Source organism: Rhipicephalus microplus, chromosome 9, assembly GCF_043290135.1.
Source record: "Rhipicephalus microplus isolate Deutch F79 chromosome 9, USDA_Rmic, whole genome shotgun sequence".
NCBI classification, from domain to species: Eukaryota; Metazoa; Arthropoda; class Arachnida; order Ixodida; family Ixodidae; genus Rhipicephalus; species Rhipicephalus microplus.
The window spans coordinates 94,729,200-94,753,628 of record NC_134708.1 but is presented as its reverse complement, the minus strand read 5'-3'; the positions used below and the strand labels follow the sequence as shown (position 1 = coordinate 94,753,628).

Genomic DNA, 24,429 nt, shown 5'->3' with positions numbered 1-24,429 from the left:
ACAGTTGCTACTAATTCAGGTGAAGGTTGAGCACCATCTGCAGAAGTGGTGCGTTCCAGGTAAGAGATCATGGGCGATAAAAACTGGCATTCTTTTCTGTTAAGCTAAAACCCGGCATCAAATAGTTGTTGGAGAAGTTCACCGAAATCGCGCAGATGTTCCTTTCATGTTGCTCCCATGACCAACACGTCGTGAAAATACATGAAACAAGCGTGATATTTCAGTGGGCTGAGGACCACAATCATGGCACTCTGAAATGTACTCGGCACTGTTCGCTGCCCCAAGGGCATGCGGTTAATCTTATATAGACCCTAAGGCGTCCGGAACACGGTTTTGCACTAATTGTCTTCTTTGGCAACATCAATTTGCCAGTATCTCGCACAGAGATCAAGTGACGAAAAAAATCTAGAGTGCCGTACAGTGTCTATGGCATCATCAATGCTAGGAAGCGGGCACGAATCAGGAATTGTGTGCTTATTCAATTCTCGATGATCGAAACAAAACCTGAGGCTCCCATTCTTTTTCCGGACAAGGATGACATGTGCGGCCCAAAGGCTAGACGAAGGTCTGATTACGCCAGCGGTCAGCATTTTCTGCACTTGATCAGTGATTACGGCCCATTCGCGTTCGACGTAATGTCGCAGTGGTACAGAGATGGGTGTGTGACCATTTGTGGGTAGGCGATGTTCAAGTAAGCTAGTACTTGGTAGCTGCGATGTGCTTTCCACAAAAATCGCTCTATGCCGTTCGAGCACTGAAGACAGTGTTGTAGGTCCATCAGCCTCACCTCTTCTTTAGTAACTTTTGTTGAACCCGAGACCTATGAACGTACGAAGACTTCGCCACACTTGATCACACGCTGTACGTCATCAGATAGGTGATAGTTCACTCCCAGGACCAAGCCTGTGGGCAGCTGTTCGAATACCGGTACAGCAGCCAGGAATTTACTCTCGTCTTCTGTTTGGAGCTGCATGTCGAGCACACCGACCGGCAAGACGCTGCCACCGAGGCCGCAAAGAGGTGGGTAAGTCCAGGGCTGGAAGGTGGAGGAAGCGTGTTGTCGAAGCAACGCTGTGCGCTGCGCTCCAGTATTCACTAGTGCTGTAAGCTCCTCCATGTCATCGACACGAACGCCAACTGTAGGGAACAGACGCGATTGGTATTGGATGGCTTGGTGTAAAGCTTGAGGGCAACTCTCGCTTCTATTTCCGCATTGAGCGCACCCGTAGCAAGCATGTCGCATTGCCACACGTTCCTGCGCAGGGAGAGCATAAAACCGCCATCTATCACTGTCCTGTGATTCCGCTGCCCTTTGGATAAAAGTGCGAATGTCATCTTGTTCTGTTTGCACAAACAGTATTGCAGCGTGTGCAGGGTCATATAGGCCATCGACGACGTACTGTCTGGCTGCCGGAGAGGGCCAGGCTTTGTGATACGCCTGTAGGAGGGGTAATTTCTCGTAACTGTAGGTGGAAATGTCTTCTGTGGGTGATTGCCAGCGTGACCGCATCTTAATAAATCGAGTGTCGTGCGCACCTGAAATTGGTGAAAATGTAGACGTCAAGACAGCGCTCTAAGTAGACCGCGATAAGAATTTGTGTCCCTGGAAACGCTGCCACGCTTGGGCAGCTCCTCGTAGACGATCTTCCGCGACGAATTTTTCGGTGAGTTCTGGCCAATACTATCCTCATGCGACAGAGTCGACGGTGCCGATTCAGCTGATTGCGTAGTCCTCAAACCCATGAAACTCCGGAATTTCGGTCTCAGGAAGTAACCTGAGTGCAGCACACTCAATAGCGGATGTAGACCATCGTACCACATTGTTTAGCTGTTGCAACAGCAAGGCAAGTTCAGCGCCGCCGTACTGCCGTGGAGCCGCCGTAGAGGCTTGAACGCCGTTTTCGGACTCCGGGAATACTTGTTGACTGGGAAGGGCCGAAGATGTAGCCGGGTCAACGTATTCCGATGACTGTACAGTTGGCGACTGCTTCATTGTACAGAGCGAGAAAGACACTACACCGGTTTGTCGGGTAAGCGGTACTATTCTGTTGTGTGCCAGTCGCAAGCCCATACCCCATAATCCAGTTCTCTTCTTTGCCTTCGGTCAACACAATATATATATATATATATATATATATATATATAGAGAGAGAGAGAGAGGCATGACGTCAGTGGCAAAAAACAGCAGTCGAGAGTGTCCATATAACTCTACTGTAAAAAAGTAATGATTACGGGTTATCATTTGCAAAAAAAACTACTTAGATTCTCTGAAAATTTAGCTGCAAAAGAATGCTGCTTTATATCACGAAACTACAATACTGAAATTTATTACAAGTACCTAATTACTTGTAAGGCGTTACGTACCTCTCTGATAAAAAGCGTGCGAAATCAACCGACCTCACGCGCAGTTCGAGTATCACTTATGGACGAAAGATGGGTGCAATTTCTTCATTTATTTCTCCTGAAACCATAATGCTCATGGCTAAGTTTGTTATCACGCCCTGTCAACAAAGCCTGCTGTAGAAGTATTGCCCTAATCCACTGAAAGCTTCGAGGATAACGATAAGACCACGTCTGAAAAAAAATCACGTCTTCAACTGTCGTGGAACTGCATGTACTGGTCGTGTAGTTGTATCTGACACATCCACATATATGTCCTTAGAGGGCTGCGTTGAATGTAGCAGAATTGAATCAATAAAAAAGGAAAATGGTGGAGGGGGCACAGGATAAAGCAGTCTTAATGAGCGTCGTGCGACTTGACGTTCTGGCTGTTCCGCCTTAGACGGAGCATGATGCCAAAGGTTCAAGCCTTGGAATTCTCCAGGATTTTGAGAAGCGACCGCTATAGCTCGTGAAGGGCACCTACGTGAGTGCCAGAGTTGTGCTAAGGCCAGGAATGAAGTCGGGTGCCGATCCGGTAGAATTGTCACAATGGCTTTTTCCCTGGTTCCAGGGTAAAGCAGGCAGTCCAACATTAGTTGCACCAGGTCCGTTCGGATTTGCAGTGGCTGCAGACTTTAATAGTCGGGGTGCACAGGTTATCACGTTCGGCATGGATCACCTAGCTTTTTTTTTACCACCTGAAATACTGCATTTTCAAACCACACGTCAAAGTGTACCATATCTTACTGGCACTAATCACAATAACATGCTTAAATAGTGCATACAAAAGCTTACTGTCACTTTCTTCATTAAAGAACGAAACAATTTCACTTTAACTGTCCATAAGTGAGCTGAAAAACAAATATCAGCTACCCAATGCAATCCAACGTGTGGTTGAGCTTTGTTCGGAACACCTATACCAATTTCGCCGGGACTCTTCCAGCATAACAAAAGAAAATCTCGCTCCTGCTGCCCAACAGACATTCTACCAGCCTAGTATGACCACTTGCTGTACGAACGTAGAGTCTTACTTTTTAATATCATAGCTTTATTGTTCCCTCAGTTCGTCAACACATCTGAGAAAATATGGACGTATAAAACTACCAGCAGGGCACAGCTTCAATGCGAGGTCAATCAACTAGAATACATCAGCGCATTGTCCATTATTTTCAAAAGGTCTTCGTTCTTCAAAGGAAAAAGGTAAGTCTTTTTTTTCAATTTTTAGCCCTGATTCTGTTATTCTACAGGAGTATTTCTTTCATTTACAGAAGCGACTTTCGTATAGAGGGATTGTTTGATACGGATCACAAGGAGCGAATGACTCTGCTTTCCAGAGGTAGGAAGAAATAATGCCGTAGTCCAAAATAACCTCCATGTGAGGACATGGTCCTGAAAGTTTCTGAGCAATGAAGAGCTATCTATATCTGAGCATGCACGCTCACTTAGGTATTATTTGTTTGAAAAGGGTAGTTATAGTTCTTTATGTTACATTTCAATTGCATGTGGCTCAGTTACTCGGATATTCGAAAGCGTATAGTAAGAGCAACCTTCAGTGAACTCGTGGAACTGCATAACCGGCATAATGATGCCGTGTTGTAAAGCACATGCCTCATACTTTTCTTGCATTTTAGGGCTACTTGAAAGCACATTTTTGTGGAAGCTACTACATGTAAATTGTTTGCGTTTGTTCCACTTTTATTGGCTGCATTTTTTCTCGCACTGTATATATTTTTATTTGCATTCGGAGTGTTGGGTTTTATTTCATTTTTAGCATAATATGTATATTTCACTTCTTCTTTCTTTTAAAAAAAGTTTTAAAAAGATCAAAACCACTTTACTTACATACGACATTGTACTTCGGTAATTTGAACTTCCTCATTTCTTTATTAGGATGAAAAAATCAGTCTTTGTTTTATTTTCAATTTTATTGATTATCAGTCAAATGTAACAAAAATATTTATTTCAAGATAATAAATTATAGAGAAAAAACAAGGTCATCACGTGCTGCGTTCAAAGTGAAGATGTTCTAAACAACTCATTTGCAACGTCTACTAATGTATTGACGCCATTAACATTTCACATGTGTTGCTGCTTTCTTAGTTCCCTGGATCGTCGTGCTTTATGTTCTGTCCCTGTAATGACCAAATGCTCTTGGCGGTGGTTCGTCTCACCTAACTATGTAACTGTGCTGTGCTTACTAAGCGGCCCTTAACATGTTTATTAGGACCAGACAAACTTTTCTGAAAGATTGAATGGTTTCAAGGGTGGTAGTTTTGAGGGTTCTCATTCCAACGAATACGACTGTATCCTCTACGATTGCCATGCTTTCTCTCTAATCTGTACAGACATATTTACTTGTAATCATAGTGTTTAGAAGCTGAACGTCAATAAAAGCAGAGCTGTTGTCACTGCAGAACTGTTCGACCTTACGGAGATGCGTAATCAGGCCAGATCTTACTTGCTGAAGGGCTTGCACGAGTGCTCCTGGTCTTGTTTATTTTATTATTCAAAGCTTGTTGGGGTACGGTTCCAGCCAGCTGCATTAAATGAGGTGGATAGACAGACAAGACACCGCTGAACTAGAAACTTCACGTTTAAAGAAACTTTCATCGCTTATATATAGCAGTCGATAGTGAATACATTGATCACTCATTCCCAGATTCGTCCTGTGCACGAATCTTGTTGTTATGAAATGTTCGCTAAGTATTAAGAGGCTGTTGACTTATGATTGTCCAGTTTCCTCGAAGACCATCACTACTAAACTTTTGTGCACTTAATTGGCACTGCTTCTTCCTAAGATCTTCAAGCCGTGCAGTTTGACCGTTTACTTGCATTCGTGATTGAAGCAGGTGAGTTGTCCAGCAGGCTGCTTGTGCCAAAGCGCGGACAAGTAAATGATAGTCGTGAAAATAATTCATGCAGCAAAGAACACAAAAAGAAGTATGACACCAGCAAAGCGCGTTATGTATGACAGTCCATTATCTTGCAGCCAAAGATAGATAGAATAACCATGCAGATGACGCAATGACAGGACAAGGAAACATAATGCGTCGCTAAAAAGAAACCCTGCTGGACAACTCGCCTTTCAGAATAACCACTCTGTGATGATGTGCATGAACGGTGCATTAAAAGGAAATAAACGGCAGCGATGAAGATGGCACGCCCCACATAAAGCACGAACTGGAAGAGAAACGCTCAATTATTGAAGCACCTTAGGAGGGTAGTCGGAATGGGCGAGAGCAAGGGGCTTCACAAAGGGAAGCTGAGAGCTTGGGTGAATGAAGGGATGATTATGGAGCGTGTGCAGGGCGCAGCCGAGAGACAAAAAGATATTTCAAATATGTCAGAACATTTTCGCTTTGAAAGATATCAACATAAAATAAATATGAGAGTTGTAATGAGGAGTTTCCAGCTACTAAACACAGAATAGCTCGAAGAATGTTGGCAATTCGTAGCCTAAAATTGAAGACAACGTAGACGCCCGTCGGGGTGTGCGAGAACCCAACTGCAAACACAAATAAAGTTTACCTAATCCAATCAGCAAAAGATGAGTGTAGAGTATTGAATACACACCCTGTAACAAGCACTTTAAAAGTAAGAAAAGAACCATGTGTGATCGTCTAACCAACGAACACTCACACTGTCCTGGACGTGTTGTGTATAAAAGAGAGAGACAGAGATAAATAATTAAATGTAACAAACTGAGATGTTATGAGTGGATAAAAATACCGCTATCTTTTCGAAGTGAATGAGGATGAGTGGGGCGAAGCTGAAATGCTTATTCTTAAAATCCTTTAACATTCGCCCACATATATATTGGGACTCTACACGTTATCCTAGGGGTAATACCATATGCATTTATGCACAAAATGTTAATTTTTTTCATACGCTTGCTATCATATGCCCTTTATACACGCACGATGTAATCATTTACATATCGATGAGAATATATACAATGAACACGTTACTGATTGAACTTTTGTGTTCGGTGAAGTGCGTAGTGAGAGGATCTTGAATGAAGGGTTGTCGTTCAAAGTTGGAGAAGGCTATGTCGAGACGGGTCCCTCTGATGATTTCGAACCTTAACCGTAGAACTCACAGCTGTAGCCGAGCAAGTAATCTAGGAAGTTGCGCTTGAAGCACACGTCAGCCCAACCAACTTCACGTAGAGACCATTTGCGGCATTTGACCACTGCTTGCCGCGCCATTTCCGAGTCGAGGTTCTCTTGCCACCGCTTGCGTGCAACAATTACTTTGCGAGCTCTCAATTCAGGATCCGCTTGTCGACGAGCCCGCTTTGATTCGGCTACGCCAGCCGTCTCCGCTGCCGCCGCCTCCGGATCGATGCCGGTGGTGACTTGCGATTGCTGCCAACGCTGGCTTCTTTTTTCAGCCTCGCAAGTTCTCACCACGAGATCTTCGAGCAGGGCCCTCATCGCAGCCGCGTTGTTAGCTCTCTGCATCGCTGCCTGTCTTTCCAAGGTGTTCATGATGAGTAGCTGCATCGAGTCACGCACTTACTGAGCTCCAGGCGATGAGAAAAGAAGCGCGTGGAAAGTGTTCGCGCTCGCCCTCTATATCCAGTGGCCTCAGCGCGACAAGAAACTTGCTCCAAGCCAGAGGAGCTTTGCCCCTGAAAACCCCAACTTCGGCTTACTTTTGCTTACAATGTGAACGACAGTAAAAAAAAAGAACGCAGGTTCAATCGCGCATTTGCCTAAAGGGTTGGTAGCTCTTTTTACGGACGCAAGAGGAACGGGTCAACCTTCCACGAGGGATCGACCATGAATCACGTGGCAGTGAGATTAAGAGAAAAAAAGGGGAGAGGGATGTATAAAAGACTTTACTGTAGGTAAACAAAGAGATTAGCAATGTCAAAGGTCTATCATTAATTCTTTTAAAAAAATTTATAGATTGTTGGTAAATTGGACTAAAGAATACATGAGGGCTTCAAGGCAAAAGCCGTCCTCTTGTTCTTCACAGTCGATGGATAAGGAGGAAGGGAATACGAGTGAAAGCTTCACGTGCCGTTGCCAGGCGTCGTCCTCAGCTTCTTCCCTTGAGGTCGCGCGCCCTCTGGTTTTGTTCGCCTTTCGAAAAATGGCCAGGCAACGGCAACACGTGGTGGTACGTCGCACGACGCCACAGCAGATTTCGTAACGTCATGACGAGACGTTCCAAACTAGCGATCTTGAGGCGTCACCACGTGATGGGACGTCACCATCTGACCAGGAATTTTTCCATCAATTGTCCCTGATTTCGCGGGACAGTCGTTATCGATGGTCATATTCGCGTTTAATCATGAAACTAGATGCCTGATCGCAAGCATAAAACTACGCAATCACGAAACAACATCAACAATTAGCCAACGTCAGCTGACGGTAAGCAATCACGCACATGCGTTGTCCCGGACCAGATGACAGCAGGCACCGCGTGCAATATTACCGTGAACTAAACGAGAGTTACCCAATATTACATAAACGTTAACCGGTACTAGCCAGTGTCAACTGGCGCTAGCAAGCACCAGCTTTCACACTCAACTCCGCGACAACTTTATGTTACAGCACAGCCAAGGCTAAGTGGGTGGTATTTCTGCACACATGTCACAACGCCAAATACTCCGCTGTCGTGCAATTTCAATTTCGCAAACGCATTCAACATGGTCGCTTTCACATGAGCACTGTTTATTAAATGTTACAATTTTAGGTAAGCAAAGAATAAACTGTTCATTTTTGAAGGAAAAGCACCAGAATCTTTTTTTGGAGCATTCAGATTTATTTCAGCAAAAAAAAAGCATGTCTGAGCAGGAACAGCGTGATTAGAAAAACAACGCAAAGGCACGAAAATATGTTTTAAATTTCAGTGAATACACTGTCGGCAACAAGGCATCGTTGTTTTCGTTCTTTCGAAGACACGAGTAATTTCTGGAGACGCGAAGGCATCGATGGGTAGCAGAAATCTTGGCCACGACCGATCATCAGCAGACGTCTGATGTTCGTAGCGCCGAGTGGTTGAAACGAAATCTTTGCTTCACCAAAAACGCTGTTTTGCACAGTCAACAGCATAATAAACAGGAACGCGTCTGTTGCCCAGGCGAAGCTTTGCACTGTTAATTTTATCCTCGCATATTGCTGCCATCGCAAAGCGCAAAGAACCACTCTCTTCATAGATGCCGACGGGTACGGTGTAACAGTACGCGATCATCAGAGTGATCATACTAGGCAGCTGAAATACTGACCACGTATGAAACGCAACTTAGAAAAAGGGCCATTGCTTTTACGTACAGTTTGCAATGGCAATTTTTGCTTTCAATCAGCTGGTCCTGTTGAAAACTGGCCGGTCGCCGGTGACACTTCAAGGTGGTTGTATTATAATGCGATCCCGCTTTCGGTGATGATGTCACTCACACACGTCTTGTTTCTCAGTGACTGCATGTGCGGGTAACGAAATATTTTACGACGCACCACTGTCTTCGTTTCTCTCAGCTCAATGAACAGAGACAACGTGACGAACACACACTCATGCTCGTTCACACGTTTCGACGTGAACATGCTGCAACTGAGTGACGCCATCGTTGTTTACCGGGGCAAATGAAAACTGAAATGACACCAGAAGACCAGAAAACTCGAAATGGCAAAAACAGAAAGTCCTGTATGGTGTAAGCCTCTTAATAACAGTCCTAACAATGTTGAACGTATTATTGGTATCTTTCAATTTTGTTTTTTAATGTACGCAGTATGTAAACATTAGTGTTAGTGGACTGCATGCAGAAGCGTAGTAAGAACGGGCGTGCTTGGGCATCGCAGCTTTTGCTACTCTGCCGCAGAAACTTGTTGCCGAGCTTAGACGACACATAACAAACACGAACCTTTTACCGAGCGGTTGCCAACACAAGTTGTCCTGTTCAAGGCAATAATTTATGAGGCGTGCATCGGAACCCTTAAGGAAATTCGCCACATATGGCCACTGAACATTCGTTCTTGCTTTGCGCCACATATGAGAGGTTGTACTTCATCCCTTTCGGAGCCTTTTCACTACTCTTTAGGATTGCGCACAATACACTTGTATCAATGATTGTGTTTCTCTAATTGAAAAGTAGAGTGGCGGCCTCTCCGCTATAGGCACAATAACAATTTCATGTAACAAGTGAAGTGGATCAATCAACGGCAGACCTAGTGACCGTTCCGCTTGTCCGCTGAAGAGTGATGGCTACGCATTCGAATCTCGTAAGATGAATACGACCGACAAACTTCCTCTGCAATCTGTCCGCTTCGACCTTATTACCCGTAAAGCTGAAGAGTGATGTTAAAATAATGAGCTTTATTATCTCGTGACTGCACTACCCTGCCGTGCGGCAGATTAACCCCAATAACTCGTAGGCTAATGACCATCGCTTTTTTTCAGGCACCTTCAGAAGAGTTGAAAATATGCTCTACATGGCACATGACTACTCCTGTGCAGTTTTTAAGGTCGACTCACTAACAAATTGTACGTACCAACTGTTTATCTTTGTGCTTTAGAGTTGCATTTCATTAATACCTAATGACGATTATATCAGTGCCATACAAGTTGTCAAGCGTATAATAGTGGTCGTGTAAAAAAAATCCTGCAAAAGCGCCTCAGTGGGTTCCTGCTCATATCAATATCTTGCTGACTTCAAGATTTTATGCTCTATGCGCCAGCATGCTTATTATATCATCATTATTTCTTATAAATTTTGTTAAGGAAATTTGCAACACATCACGACATAAGTACGGTCGAAATTTTTCTACTTATTTTGTGACTTAGTGAAACCGACTGCAAGCGACGTTATTTGAGTCGAACTTCAGTGAAATTCATATTGCGGTAATAGCAGCAACGCCTTTTACGACAGCCGTTGAAAGGTTGGTGCGCATAAATATGTACGTAGTTTATATGGCAAATATGTATTTGTCCCAAAATATGAATAGAAAGTTGAGGTAGTTTTTATGAATTCATACTTAGGACTGTGCAGCGCTCTCAAAAAGGACAAGGGACAGAAGGACCGCACATAACATGCGCGCATTCTCAACTCCACTTTTATTTAGATTACAGACGAAGTAAACAAATGAACTCTTATATAACGTGAGGTGTTTTCCTCACAAAATGAACTTTCCTTGCTGTTGCCGCTTAAATTATTATGCGCACGACAAAGTCTAAATCAAACTGGGGGAACATGAGCGTTCTTTAACATTGATTGATTTGTGGGGTTTAACGTCCCAAAACCACCATATGATTATGAGAGACGCCGTAGTGGAGGGCTCCGGAAATTTTGACCACCTGGGGTTCTTTAACGTGCACCCAAATCTGAGCACACGGGCCTCGACATTTCCGCCTCCATCGGAAATGCAGCCGCCGCAGCCGGGATATGAACCCGCGACCTGCGAGTCAGCAGCCGAGTACCTTAGCCACTAGACCACCGCGGCGGGGCAGCGTTCTTTAACATAAGATAGGCGATGTATGATAGCAGAATATTGTACTGAAGGCGAGTGTACCCCACACTGTACGGACAACATGGCTTTTAACGCGAAAGTGTTTTATGCTGGTGTTCAGGTTAACCACGGATCCGCTGTCATACTTTCGTTACAAATATGACGTTGTAAAAAAATTCCCATAGACTGCAAGGATAAAACGAGAAGAAACCCTTCTGTTGCGCGGTGTCGTACCAATCACCCTTCAATCCGCTGTGCGTGGTGCTAAGCACTACGCCACCGAGCGTACTGTGAGTGCTGCAAACGACAAGCCATTTATATACACAAAGTTATGTTGGCAGCCCTCAAAGCTCAGCAACTTCCACGTGCTTTCGTCATCAGTACCGAAACGGCACGAAAAGCGCGTACTGGGCGCACTTGCTCAAAAAGTCGTCGCCCCGCACGTTGCTATGCGCATGCGCCTTAACGTGGCTTGATCAAAGTGTGTGTAGATACCATCTGGCGTGATCGCTCACAAGCGCGCGCCCCGCCGCGGTGGTCTAGAGGCTAAGGTACTCGGCTGCTGACCCGCAGATCGTGGGTTCGAATCCCGGCTGTGGCGGCTGCATTTCCGATGGAGGCGGAAATGTTGTAGGCCCGTGTGCTCAGATTTGCATGCAAGAACCACAGGTGGTCGGAAATTCAGGAGCCTTTCACTATGGCGTCTCTCATAATCATATGGTGGTGTTGGGACGTTAAACCCCACACATTGATAGCTCACAAGCGCACGCGCATATCTCGACATATGGGTGCCTTGTACCCTTGTCCTTCCGCCGCAAACTTGGATTGATGTTTTAGTGAATAAAGAAGTCACAGAAGATCACGACGCTTGCTGTCACAGACGCATTTACGAAAGGAGCACGCTGCTCACACACGAAGAAGTAATATTGTGAGAGTTGTTCGCGCTCACGTTGTGCACACCTATGCGTTCGTTTCACGCGTAGTTCTTCTAGATGCGAAGCAGCTCTTTGACTCACGTGTGTAACGCCGTAGGTACGTGTGTTCGTACAAACGCGCAGCAATCTATCTATCTATCTATCTATCTATCTATCTATCTATCTATCTATCTATCTATCTATCTATCTATCTATCTATCTATCTATCTAGCTGCTTACGTAAGAGTGCTCTCGAGGTCACCCCTTTAAAATGATGTGAACCGAAATTAGCATGGGAGGGTAAGATGGTTTGACAAATATGACGCGCTGCTCAAGACCTCAATAATGTCATAATCCAATGACGTACGTCGTCAAGCACTTACCGCCAAACAGTGGCGCATACCCACGTGTGGGTACATGCCGCTGGTATGCTGGTTAGTGCCACAAGTGATTTACACTTAGTATCTATCCAGGAACGGCGAGAGCACGCATAGGAAATTTTAACGTGCTAACGTTGAGAAATACCCGAAATCTTCACCGTCAACCCGACAAATGCAAGGAATATATGTCACGGACCCTGCTAGAATCAAACCTTAGCATTCTGCGTGTCAATCAAGCATTTTACCACAGAGCTACTTCAGGTCTCGGAACTACCTTTAAAGTAGACGTTCATCTTCGTGAAACGTCAATAGTGGTTGCAGTGCTGCCTACCAATTTTTATAAACATTACACATGTGATCCTTTCATGCATCCGTCACATCGGGTTAACGTCAATTGGGATTAGTTGTCATGCACTGAAGTTGATTTATGTAGCAGTGTCCAGGGCCAGCAACCTCGCGAGTATCAGCACTTCATATCAGCTTGTGGTGTTGCTAATACATATGTTCCAGTTGGCATCGTTGCGCAAGTGCAAATAACTGGTTATATGAACATCTGCGACTCTTCAGCATATGTCTGTGCGTGCAACGTTTGTACATATATTTAGCGTGATTTCATGACGTGTCACAAAATAAACGAAAATCACAACACTGTCACCTTTCCTCCGCACGCTTCGCGTGACATCGATTCCCGGGTTCGTGGGATCTGCCAATTCTTGTATTGTTTTTCTAGCCATAAAAACATTTTGTCAGAGAAGTTAGTGATGCTTTTTGCGTCAGTAATTGCAACAAAAATATAATAATCAGCAATCGATTAAAATTTTGAATAAAGAATACAAACATTTGGTCAGCATCTGTTCCAACTTCATATAAAACTTGTTACGGGCTTGATTAGTCAAGAGGCACCGACAAGGAAAGTTCTTTTTAGGATCGCATATCATGGTAATGAATAGTTTTTCTTCTTGTTCACCTTTTTGAATAGTGAAATAAATTGTTAAGAGTGAGCGCATGTCACTTTTACTTCTGTACCGTGCCATTTTTGTGAAGTCTGCGCAGTCCTAAGCATCACAAACACTAGATAAATTACACTATCTTCACTGCTTGTGCACGGAAAATTAAAGCGACAACAGACCGAGGGGTGGGGGTGGCATTTCTTGACAGACAATATTACTAATTCTGAAAAGCTTTAATCTAGATAAACCGTCTTTGAAGCGCATATACCAGACAGTTTTATACAGGAACTTATAGACCATATGTGCCTACATATGTCTTTATTCGCAACAAAAAAAGTGGTAATTGTACTCAGCTTATAAAAATGTAGAATGTTACCTTTACATTTTTACCACTCCTAAATGGAACGGTGACGTTCTTTTGTACCACCCAAAACGAAGTAGTTCCTAAAACGTCCTTCTTTGAAACGCCGCTTCGTACATCACCGCTTCAGTGTCTGTACTGTCTGCGCCTGGTTTACTGCTGCTGATTACGACAAAACCCGTATATGGAGGGACTGCTTTCGCCCAGAGCCTGCTTAATCAGCTATCCAAGTACCATCGACAAATCGAATAATTCCTCGAGTGGCTTGTCTTAATGGCGTTTGTAGAGTTCCCCATTAGGGGGGGGGGGGGGTGAAGTGAAATTCCGCCAGAGCGCCCTTCCCTATTTTCTCAGTTGAGCGCCATTAGACTTAGTTAACCAAAAAGAGGAGCGCTGGCCTACCGCACTCTTGCGCCCACCTCTGGCCTAACTGATTGTGACACGCTTCAGGGTGGCATCTCAGGCACATTGTCTGCCTTGAAGCCTCTACTACGTCAATAGATACTTTAATTCAACGCCACTGGCCTCGCGTCAAATGCAGGAACTGTCCCGTAAGAGCAGAGCATTGAAAAAACAAAATTAACAGTAAACTTTGAAACAGCATGTAGGAACTTCAAAATAACCTTTAGCCAAAAAAAAACAAACACTGCCGCCGCGGCGATGGTGGTGATGTGATGTCATGGCAATGAGTCGCTTATGCTCCACCGCCGCCACCTGTTTCGGCGCCCGCCGTGTACCCGTTCTTTAGCGATACAGTGGTCATTGCTTCTAGATTTCGTGACGCGAATCTCTCTACGTACAGAAAGAAAGTTTCACAACTAGCGAAAGTTATCCGAGCTTTAGAAAATTTTTAGATTTCAGCTTAGGATAGGCAGACTCGCATGCGAACTTATGCGAACTGGCGATGTCCGTAATTGACTGCTCCCCTGAACACTCAACAAGCACGAAGATGCCACTGCGAGGTGGAAAGTGATGCAATCATCAACTACGCGTAAGGCCACGCCTCAATGTTCGTTCTCTATGCTAAAATCTGGAGAAACATAGCAAAACTGACGAACAAATCACGCAGAATAATTAGCACTCCATACTCTTGCAGAAATTTCCCGCCTAAAATGACCTGCCAAGAAGAATTGGGCAGTACCAGGAAGGACGCTCCAAAAGCCCACACACAAATATCAAGCCTGGTGGTGCACCTTCCTATAGGTGATACGAGGTGTCCTCCAGCGGTGACTAATTGAGGGCCCTCTCCCGTTGTCAGCACCTTGTATAGACGGGTGAAAAATGAAGCACTCATCACAGAGTAATTGGCTCCGGGGTCGACAAGCGCAGTCACCGGATAACAGTCCAGGGAATTGGTTATCATTTACAGTTTTTTATAAAAACCAGCAATTTTGTCGCCACTACTTTTTTGCGATTTGTGCTTTAAATGCTCTCATATCAAATTACTAAAATTATTCGGGAGAAAGTGGAGCAGAATCACTGCCAAATATTGCGGCAAACTTGGGAAAAACAACATTTTGACTCATAATGAAGCTTCATTTTCGCAATGTGGTGGTCAAAGTAAAAGTATGGTTTTTATACTGCTCAATAGCATAGTATGTGAGTAAGACAAACAGAAAGTTTCCACAAAAAGATCTCTTGTTTTGAAGGAGTAAAAACTTTTCTGCAGAACAACCTCAAGGTAAGACGAAGCCAGCCTTTGCTTCACCTTCACAGCATAACGTGTCAGCGTGAGGTTCCAGCGGAGGCTTTTTAGCAGAAAATAATGCATGCCACACAACTAATTGTCACACTCTTGAGTAATTCTGCTGTATCGAACGTCGAATAGGGGCAGAATAGGGCTTTCCTTACAAAACAGTATCTTCCCCCTCGAACCATCGAAGGACAGGTCGTAATGAGCCGCTCCTTAGTCACAAACAGCAGAATTATAATGTGGTCGATGGCCTGCGATACAATACTGAGACATTGTGTTAGGCTTCTGAAAATTATGATACATGGGTTGAATGGTATATAACGACATAGTTAAAAAAACATTTCATCTAAGCTGCTTGAAGGTGTTTCAGGTATAGGCCGATGCGGGACCACTCACCACTGCTCTAAATGATGAAATGATGTATCCGAAAAACATTTCGAATGATTCTACGTAGTCCCCATAAATTATATTTCAGTCAACATTTTCGGAGGGTGATGATGATGGCCTAAACGTATGGCTTCGGTGGGGTTTTAAAAAATTCATCTCGCTCTTTCTAACGGGGCGAACTAGCTGATAATGTTTCAACTTAAAGCCCGTATGGTAAGGCGATGTGCTTTCAACGTTTTTGACGCCCAAGAACCGTTAGAAAACGTGAACCTACTGTATGGGTGACAATCATAAATGGCTCACTCAGTGCAAGTTATGACGACGATATCGAATTCTCCCCAACTTGTACATCTAGAATACTCCATTTCAGCATGCACACCAGTGGTAAGCGATCATGCATCGGTCAATACCTGAAAGATCACAAAAACGTCTTGTAAAATACTTCAGATAGGTTGAAAATTATAAGACCATGCGTATTATTTCCCGGAACCCAAACAGCACGCCTTGATACTGCATTATATTTCTGACCCTTGGGACAAAGAAGCATTTAAATATAACCCGCTTTTTCATGGTCCAAGGGGAAGATGCTGTTTCATAAAGAAAGCGCTGCTGCACCATTTTAACGTTGAAAACAGCAGTGTTACTAAATCATGTGACAAAGAGTTCTATGACATGCAATACTTATTCGCTGACGGAAATGGCCCTCTAGAACCTCGCGTTGACGTGCTATACATTGAAAATGAAGCAAAGGCAGGCTTTGTACCACGGAACAATTGTTAAGTCAGAAAATTTTCTAATCTCTTAAACCAAAATCTACTCGCTAGAAACTTCCTGCTTATTATAGAGACAGCATTTACATGGACAGTTTTGGCTTGTTATGGCCGTCGACACCACCGCCACCATCTTTCACGTAGGTGTATATGCATATGTATACACGATGTTTCAAGAAATGTGTCAATTATTCTTTAAAACAAAGAATGTATCAGCGTGCTACTTGCGGCGGTACCTTTCCTGTGGCGGAAGATATGTTCAGGTGCGTGCAAACAATGATTACCGCCGTAGAAAATTTCCAGATCCCACGTATAGTGGGAATCGATTACATACGAAGCACGATTCATAAATGTTGATATGTCACTTTAAAATCAGCACAACATTACGAGGTGACGGTAAATGTTGCCGTACATGAGTTCCGTGGCATGATTATCATGTTTGAATGTGTCGTTTACCTTCGTCATTTATTAACGTCACGTGGTACCAAATTTAGTTCATGCGGAGCGAACTAAACACCCGCGAGCATGCTAAGACTGTGGTATGTTGTCATGTTCTTACATGACATGCATGTCAGGATTATCATGTTTGCACCAGTCATGTATTTCGTCGTCCATTGATGTCACGTAACACCAAATTTGCTATATGTGGAGCTGGCAAAACTGCCGCGAGCCGTCATGAAGGGCCCAATATATTCCAATGTAACCTTGACAAGCGCGCACGCTGGGCACAGCAATGCTACGTTGGCAAAATGCGAGCACTCTATAGTTTGGCCCAGGCACGACCAACGTCCGTCGGCGTGGGCCGACGGCAACCGGTGCGAAATGCGACATGCTGCATTTCGCGCCGATGCGTTACCCAAACGACACTGCGTCTCTCTCTTTTCGTGATGGAGGGATGCCAGACGCGCTGAAACGCGCATGCGTCAAAGCATTGCAGCGCCGCACGCGCCTGCGAGTATATGACGCGACGAAACGGCGTGGCGCGACGAAATGAACGCCGGTGAGCACACATATACCGCGTCACGTCGGAATGTATTGGCGCCTTGACTGTGGCATATAGCCATGTTCTCACATGACACGTATCTCATGATTATCATATTTGCACCGGTCACATACCTTCGTTATCCATTGGTGTCTCGTAATACCAAATTTGGCATATGTGAAGCTAGCGAAACGGCCGCGAGCGCATCATCAGTGTGGCATTTGGTCGTGTTGTTACTTGACACGCATGCCGTAATTATCATGTTTGGATGTGTAATTTACCTATGTTGTTCGTTCGCGTCGCGCAATACCCAGTTTGCTACATGGGAAGTTAGCAAAATGGCTGCGCGTGGATCTTGAGTGTAGCATGTAGTCTTGTTGCTACATGACACGCATCTCACGTTTATCATGTTTGCACCAGTATCATACGTTAGTGATCTATTCACGTTCCATGATGCCAAACTTTGTATAAGTGAAGATAGCGAAACGGCCACCAACGTGTCATGAACTTGGCATGTAGTCATGTTGTTACGTGACACACATATCATGATTATAATGTTTGCACCAGTCACATACCTTCATCATCCATTCACGTACTGTAATACCAAATTTGGTATATGTGAGACTAGCGCAACGGCCGCTAACACATCATGAGCATGGCGTGTAGTCATGCTGTTGCATGAAACGCATGTCACGACTTTCATGTTGGAGTCTGTTGCTTGTGTTCGCCAATCGTGCCTTACCATACCAGTTTCGCAACATGTCATGTGAACGGAACCACCACAAGAGCTGCAAGACCATGAATGGTAAATCACGATGTTCATGACATAAATGTCAAGCTTTTAATGTTATGCCCTGTCAAAGGTGTTCTCCATACAGTCTTGTTATGTCATTCCAAGTTTGGTAGTGATAACATTATTGAAATGCTAGGAGAGTTAAAAGTCGTAGTCGGCTAGATAGATAGATAGATAGATAGATAGATAGATAGATAGATAGATAGATAGATAGATAGATAGATAGATAGATAGATAGATACGCTCAAAGTCACCGAAGTTCGCTTAGACATGCTTCGAATTTATTATAGAGATTAACGAAGATAATGTTTAATCAGTGGTGATAGCCACTTGAATTAAATTGGCGAATTCAAATCCTGCCTACCAATAGTTCATATACACTTTGAAGCTCTGAAAAAACGGCCACTGGTAATCACCGAGAAGTGATGCAATGAGCCTGCTTGAGGTGGAGTAACCAAAACCGACGCACCAAACAGTGCATCTATTATTCACCATAACAACGCCCTCAGTGAAGACCCTGTTTGCCTCGCCGTTATCAACCGTCAATGTAAACACTTCGCTTCTAAGCCGCATATTGATGCTCGCGTATTTATCTCCCCTGATGCGACTCACTCAATGACAGTGTCGTCATTGAGGTTGTTGTCAAAGTGAATGGTTGATGTGCTTTTTGTTGCACATCAAGCATTCACTTGACGGGTCCAGCTGTTATATTGACTGGACCAGCTATTACCACGGGTCAAAAAGGTATTTTTATTCATTTATATATTTACTGGCGTAATAAATGTTTCTACCCATTTGAAGATGCCTTCTGCCACAGGAAGGCAACGCCGCAAGTAGCACGCAGATACCTTCTTTCTGTACTTTCGAAAGAATATTTGACACACTTTTGAAACATCCTGTATATAAATACAAGGAAGGATCCGCTAGTTTCTTTTTTTATTGGAGCGAACATCGCTTTTCCGGCTGGGGTCATCTGCGTAGGCGCATATCTCGTGAGCGAACAAGAGAGAGGGGGGAGCGCTTATGGTTGCTGTGCTGTATCGGCAACAATCAGCGCGTGGCTGTAGCCCCCGAAGGAGGCGATAGTTTTTATAGGCTGCGCTCTCAACACGAAAAAATGGTGCCAAAATTGTACCTGGAGCAGTCGTCCACATATAGACGCGCCCTGGCAAAACGAATTGCCTCCAGCGGCAACACACGACGTATAGCCCTTAGTACCAGCATGCGCTGCCGACTGGAGGTGCTTCTCATCAACGCCATCACTACGCACGAGCCCTGTTGTGTTCATCTACTATTGCCACGCATCAAGAAACTTGGTTATTTAGCAAACGCAAGTTTACTAGAAGTAAAATTGCTCCTAAAAGGCTAGCCTTACTTCGTGAAGCAATCGAATATGTGTCTAAGGCATTCATTGCTTCGCTTTATTGGCGAACAGAAAGTGTCGGCAGCTTTTTTAACTGAGCAACTATACTGCGCAATAAAGTTACCGCAATGTTTTTACTTTGAAGACTTTTGAACACGGAGACGCAATACGACTCAAAAGGCCATCTTTTTCTACTTCGTCACATTACTTTGGTAATATTTTTGCTTTACTTGCTCCCGAAGTATCTTATTCAATTAGTATAGGAGCATATAAACAGAAATTGTAAAAATATTATTGCCGAAAAAATTTGCGATTCTTATAAATAATGGTAAGCATGCAGCAATTCGCAATTCTTCGCCAAAGCGAGAAAAAGAAAATTAAGCACAAGTGAATAAATTATCATAGACATGTAGGCGTGCCGCCTTAAGCGTATTAAGAAAATGTTTTGTAGTAATTTCTCAAAGCATAAATGAAATTTGAGGAACACCTAAGCTTAGCCTTTAAGAGTTGAACGCCATAGCGAAATCCGGCCCCTAGTGCGCCCTTCAACAGCTGAGTGCATAGTTAATGCCACTTCACGGGAAAGAGTTATAGCGTATGCTAGTCATGCTCTTACGGCTGCTGAACAGAACTACTCCATAACTGAGCAGGAGTGCCTCGCTGTCGTTTGGGCCACACAAATTTTCCACCTTATCTTTACGGACGCCACTTCACATTGATTACAGACCACCATGCCTTGTGCTGGCTAGCGCAAATGAGAAATTTGTATGGTCGCCTCGGTCATTGGGTGCTCCGCCTGCAAGAGTACGATTTTGACGTCATCTAAAAGTCTGGCAAAAGACACCAAGATGCAGATGCTCTCTCTCGCTGCCCCCTTCTACTATCATCATCAAGAACGCCAGCTGATTGCTCGCCTGGTGGGCGAGGCACTGCGTCACCCTTCACATTATCACACCTTGCGGTTATTGACACGTCGGCTTCAAATCGCTACACCGAGTTCGCCACTCGCCAGCATGATGATCCATATTCTAATCGCATTATCCAACACCTAAATGCATATCACCTACTCCTAATGCTAGATTACCCCTACAACTACGGCAATTTAAGCTCGATAACATAGTGCTTCATCGTTGCGTTTACACCACTGATGTACACCGCTGGGTTCCACTACTTCCGCATTCTCTGCGTCATCAAGTCCTCGAAGCCTTTCACGATGACCCTTGTGCAGGCTACTTGGGATTTCACAAAACACGAAGCCGCATCAGAAACTGTTTCTTCTGACCGGGCATCTCTACCTTTGTGGCCAAGTACGTTGCATCTTTTCATCTGTGTCAACGGCGGAAACGACCAACTTCGTCTCCTGCTGGCCTTCTGCAACCTATCCCGTGTCCCGAGACTCATTTTACCGTCGTTGGCATAGACCTACTCGGACCTCTCCCCATCACGCCGGCAGGTAATCGTTGGATTGTGACTGTTGTCGACCACCTGACACGGTACGCAGAGACTGCTGCACTACGCACAAGTTCTGCTTCAGACGTCGCAGACTTCTTTTTAAATGCTATTGTATTGCGTCACGGTGCACCTCTCGTCCTCCTGTGTGATCGGGGCAAGACGTTCCTGTCCACCATAATCAAAACCATGCTCGCAACCTGTGGTACAGTACATAAGACCACTTCAGCCTACCACTCCCAAACTAATGGGCTGACAGAGAGATTTCATCGGACACTAACAGACATGCTGTCGATGTACAACGCACCAAACCAGGACAACTGGGATACGATTTTGCCTTTGTGACATTTACCCATAACACAGCTGTTCAAAGAACTACTGGCTACTCACCCTTCTACCTTGTGTACGGTCATTCATCAACATTATGCATCGACGTCTCTTTCCTAAATGTGCCAACCTACGCCTCGGCAACCGTATAAAACCAGTTCATCACAAGGCTCTAAGAATGTCGGCAACGGGCTCCCCTTAATACAGAAGCCAATCAGCAAGACCGCAAGCAAGACTACGACAGCTCTCATCGCGACGTCTTCTTCAGTCCGGGGGATAAAGTGTTGCTTTGAACGCCCGTTTGTACTCAAAGGTTGTGTGACAGTTTCAGTCACGCTTCATTGGACCCTAATTAATCAACGAACAAACGTCCCCAGTGAACTATCGTGTCACTCCCACCAACCTTTCTTTGGATCGTCACTGTCGTGGTTCAGAGATTGTCCACGTATCACGTCTGAAGCCATTCGTTCGACGTTCCATTTCCGTCTAAGACGCGTGCTGGCTTGCCGCTCACGCGTGTGGGCAAAATAAGTGTGAGCATTATTCATACGCGTCATCTTATCATATGTACATACTCATCATCATCAGTCTGACCTGTGTTGTGGGGCAGAGGCTCGGCAAGTAAAAGATCTGTCTTGCAGCCAAAACGTTGCCTTACATTATAGTTTTTTAAACACACACACACACACACACGCACACACACACATACACACACGCACGCACGCACACACACACAAACATACAGCACACGCACGCACGCACGTACGCAGTAGATTGTAGCAGCGCGCGCGCACGCGTAACGGCGCATACTAGGTTTTTCATCTAAAGGAAGAGTCACATAGCATTCAAGGTATACGCCGCGCGCTCGCCATCTTAGAAGCCACAAAAAGTCTCACAATGCCTCACATATGGCAGCACAACATCTAGGGTTTGCTGTTTGCTTGATCAACGTGTGTGGAAAAGCATGATATTTTTATCCGCTAGATGGACATACTTGTTCATTTTCAAATCTGTTTGAAATTTCCTGTGTGTCTTTAGCAGCGATGGCTGCACTATCTCGGCCTTTTACGACGTAGCTTGATGGCCTCCTATTTTCGCCTACAAATTGCTGAATGAGCTCGTTTTCTTCGTGACACCTGTTGAACGAAATGCGTTAAGGAGCCTCTTTCCACTACATGGCGTTTATGTGGTGGTTTTTTTCCCGACGTTGCTGCAAGTAACATCTTGGCATTGTGGTAGGACACGTGTTGTTCACGCGAATGGCACGGTTAACTTCTCAATGGAACCGAATATTTATTTTTTACTTTATTTCATTCTTTCTGAATTTTTCGCTCATGGACCATTTTTCGCTCACAACCAATGGTGCTGACGCCGATGCCGGAATTTTCATGACACAAGCTCTCTAACGCTATCCTGTTATTATATACATTATTCGACGTCGGAGAGTTTCGCTTAGGTTCCCAAAGTTTGAAGCGTCGTCGAGGCAACTCATTTTTTTGCGAATTAGAACGTCTCAATAACTACTTATACCCAGCACGACTTGTTTCAGCACGATTGGAGATGTTGAAAAATTGGCCGGTACACTAAACAAATATATATATATATACATATATATATATATGTGTATATATATATATATATATATATATATATATATATATATATATATATATATATATATATATATATATATATATATATATATATATATATATATATATATATATATATATACATATATACATATATATATTTACATACCTAATAGGAGTTAAGTGCAGGAAAGTTGACTGACGCCGCAGTTTTTTTTTTCTAGGGCGGAAATTCTATTACGATCTTCGAATGAGAAATTCTTCTTTGCGTAATAGACCTAGTGTATACTGTAGGATTCATTATGAAGAAGTCGTAAGGTATGAACCCTCTTTCATGGTTTACAATGCCCGATGTCAGCGGCAAATTAAAGAAGAGAAATAAAACTATACATGTGTTACCTGGGATATATATCTTCTTTCAAACCATAAACACCACTGATCTGACGATATTAACATTTTTACATGCTTCTACCTCAATAAAGCTATTGCTTATGTTAACTCTTTTGCTTGTGTTTACGGTAAGTGCCAATAAATGAAACAGGCAACTTTTAAGTACAACAATGTCCTATTTTGGGTCAGCAAAATGTACGTTGACGGTAAATATTTAAACACATATGCAAATTATAACCAAGCACAGTCAGAACATTTGCCGATGTGCAATGACAGATTGGGGTAAAGATATTTCGAAATGGTATCGCCATACGATGCAACATATTCGGGCAAGACGTGTTGGTGTTACAGACACCAGATACTTCAAGAATGAATATATCGGATACGATACTTTTCTAATTTGTCTCAAGGTACTTCGATACATTTGTAATACGACTATTACAGTTTTATGTAATGAAGCAGCAAATGCCTAAAAATGTGTATATTGTCATGGACTCGTGACGTGGCCGAAGACAGGAGACTTCGTGTTGGGATTTAACTGTTTATTTGGGCGAACCTATGCCCGGTAATCGGAAAGTCCAATTACAGCAGCAGTCTTGCACAGATAGCAGTCTCGGACTGATAGCGGCGAACGCAGCGTCGGCCTTCGATCAACAACTGACAAGCGGCGAAGCGCGCCGGCATTTGTACTCTTGCCGTCGAATGTTCTAGCGTTATCGCTGCCGGTAGCGTAGGTTCCAGAACAATATGTACCGTTCGCACAGTGGGCGTGATCTTATCAAAATGATCTACTACAGTCGGGAGCCTTTTCGAAAACTGCAGGCGTGGTTTGCACTGAGAATCGTGTGGTCTTTTGGGAAGATCACAAAAACTTGGGAAATGGAACGTGGCATTGCCCCTCTCTGAAAAAGGCATCGTCCCGATGCTTTAACTAAAGATGAAGGTACAACAATAATGCAAGAAAGTACAATGAATAAATTACGCTACAACAATATTACAAAAAACACTGTTCCAATTTGTTAACGCACATGAAATAGCTTGAGGCGCGCGACATGGACGACTTCAGGTCGCGATCACCGTCGTTGAGTGTTCGTGATGCCGTCGGGGACAACCTCGTAATTAAGTGGGCCGAGACGTCGAACCACCCTGTACGGTCCGAAGTACCGTCGCAGAAGCTTTTCACTGAGTCCACGTCGGCGTATCGGCGTCCACACCCAAACACGTTCACCGGGCTGGTATTCCACGA

The 24,429-nt window shown here is 44.1% G+C and overlaps 1 protein-coding gene across 2 annotated transcripts in view; it reads left to right on the top strand.

Moving 5' to 3' along the window:
* Positions 1–23,196, top strand: part of LOC119163151 (uncharacterized) — a 68,967-nt gene extending 45,771 nt beyond the window's left edge. The window contains exons 2-5 of one of the 2 annotated variants that reach the window (XR_012886242.1): positions 3,446–3,582; positions 3,651–3,718; positions 9,787–9,870; positions 23,018–23,196. Coding sequence is in view for 1 of the 2 variants with exons in the window: in XM_075874089.1 (XP_075730204.1) it covers positions 3,446–3,582; positions 3,651–3,718; positions 9,787–9,870; positions 14,534–14,535 (291 nt within the window). In the remaining variant the exon portion in view is untranslated. Of the gene's footprint in view, positions 1–3,445; positions 3,583–3,650; positions 3,719–9,786; positions 9,871–14,533; positions 14,859–23,017 lie in introns of those variants that run through there. The other variant, XM_075874089.1, reaches the window with a different exon arrangement.
* The last annotated feature ends 1,233 nt before the right edge of the window (positions 23,197–24,429 follow it).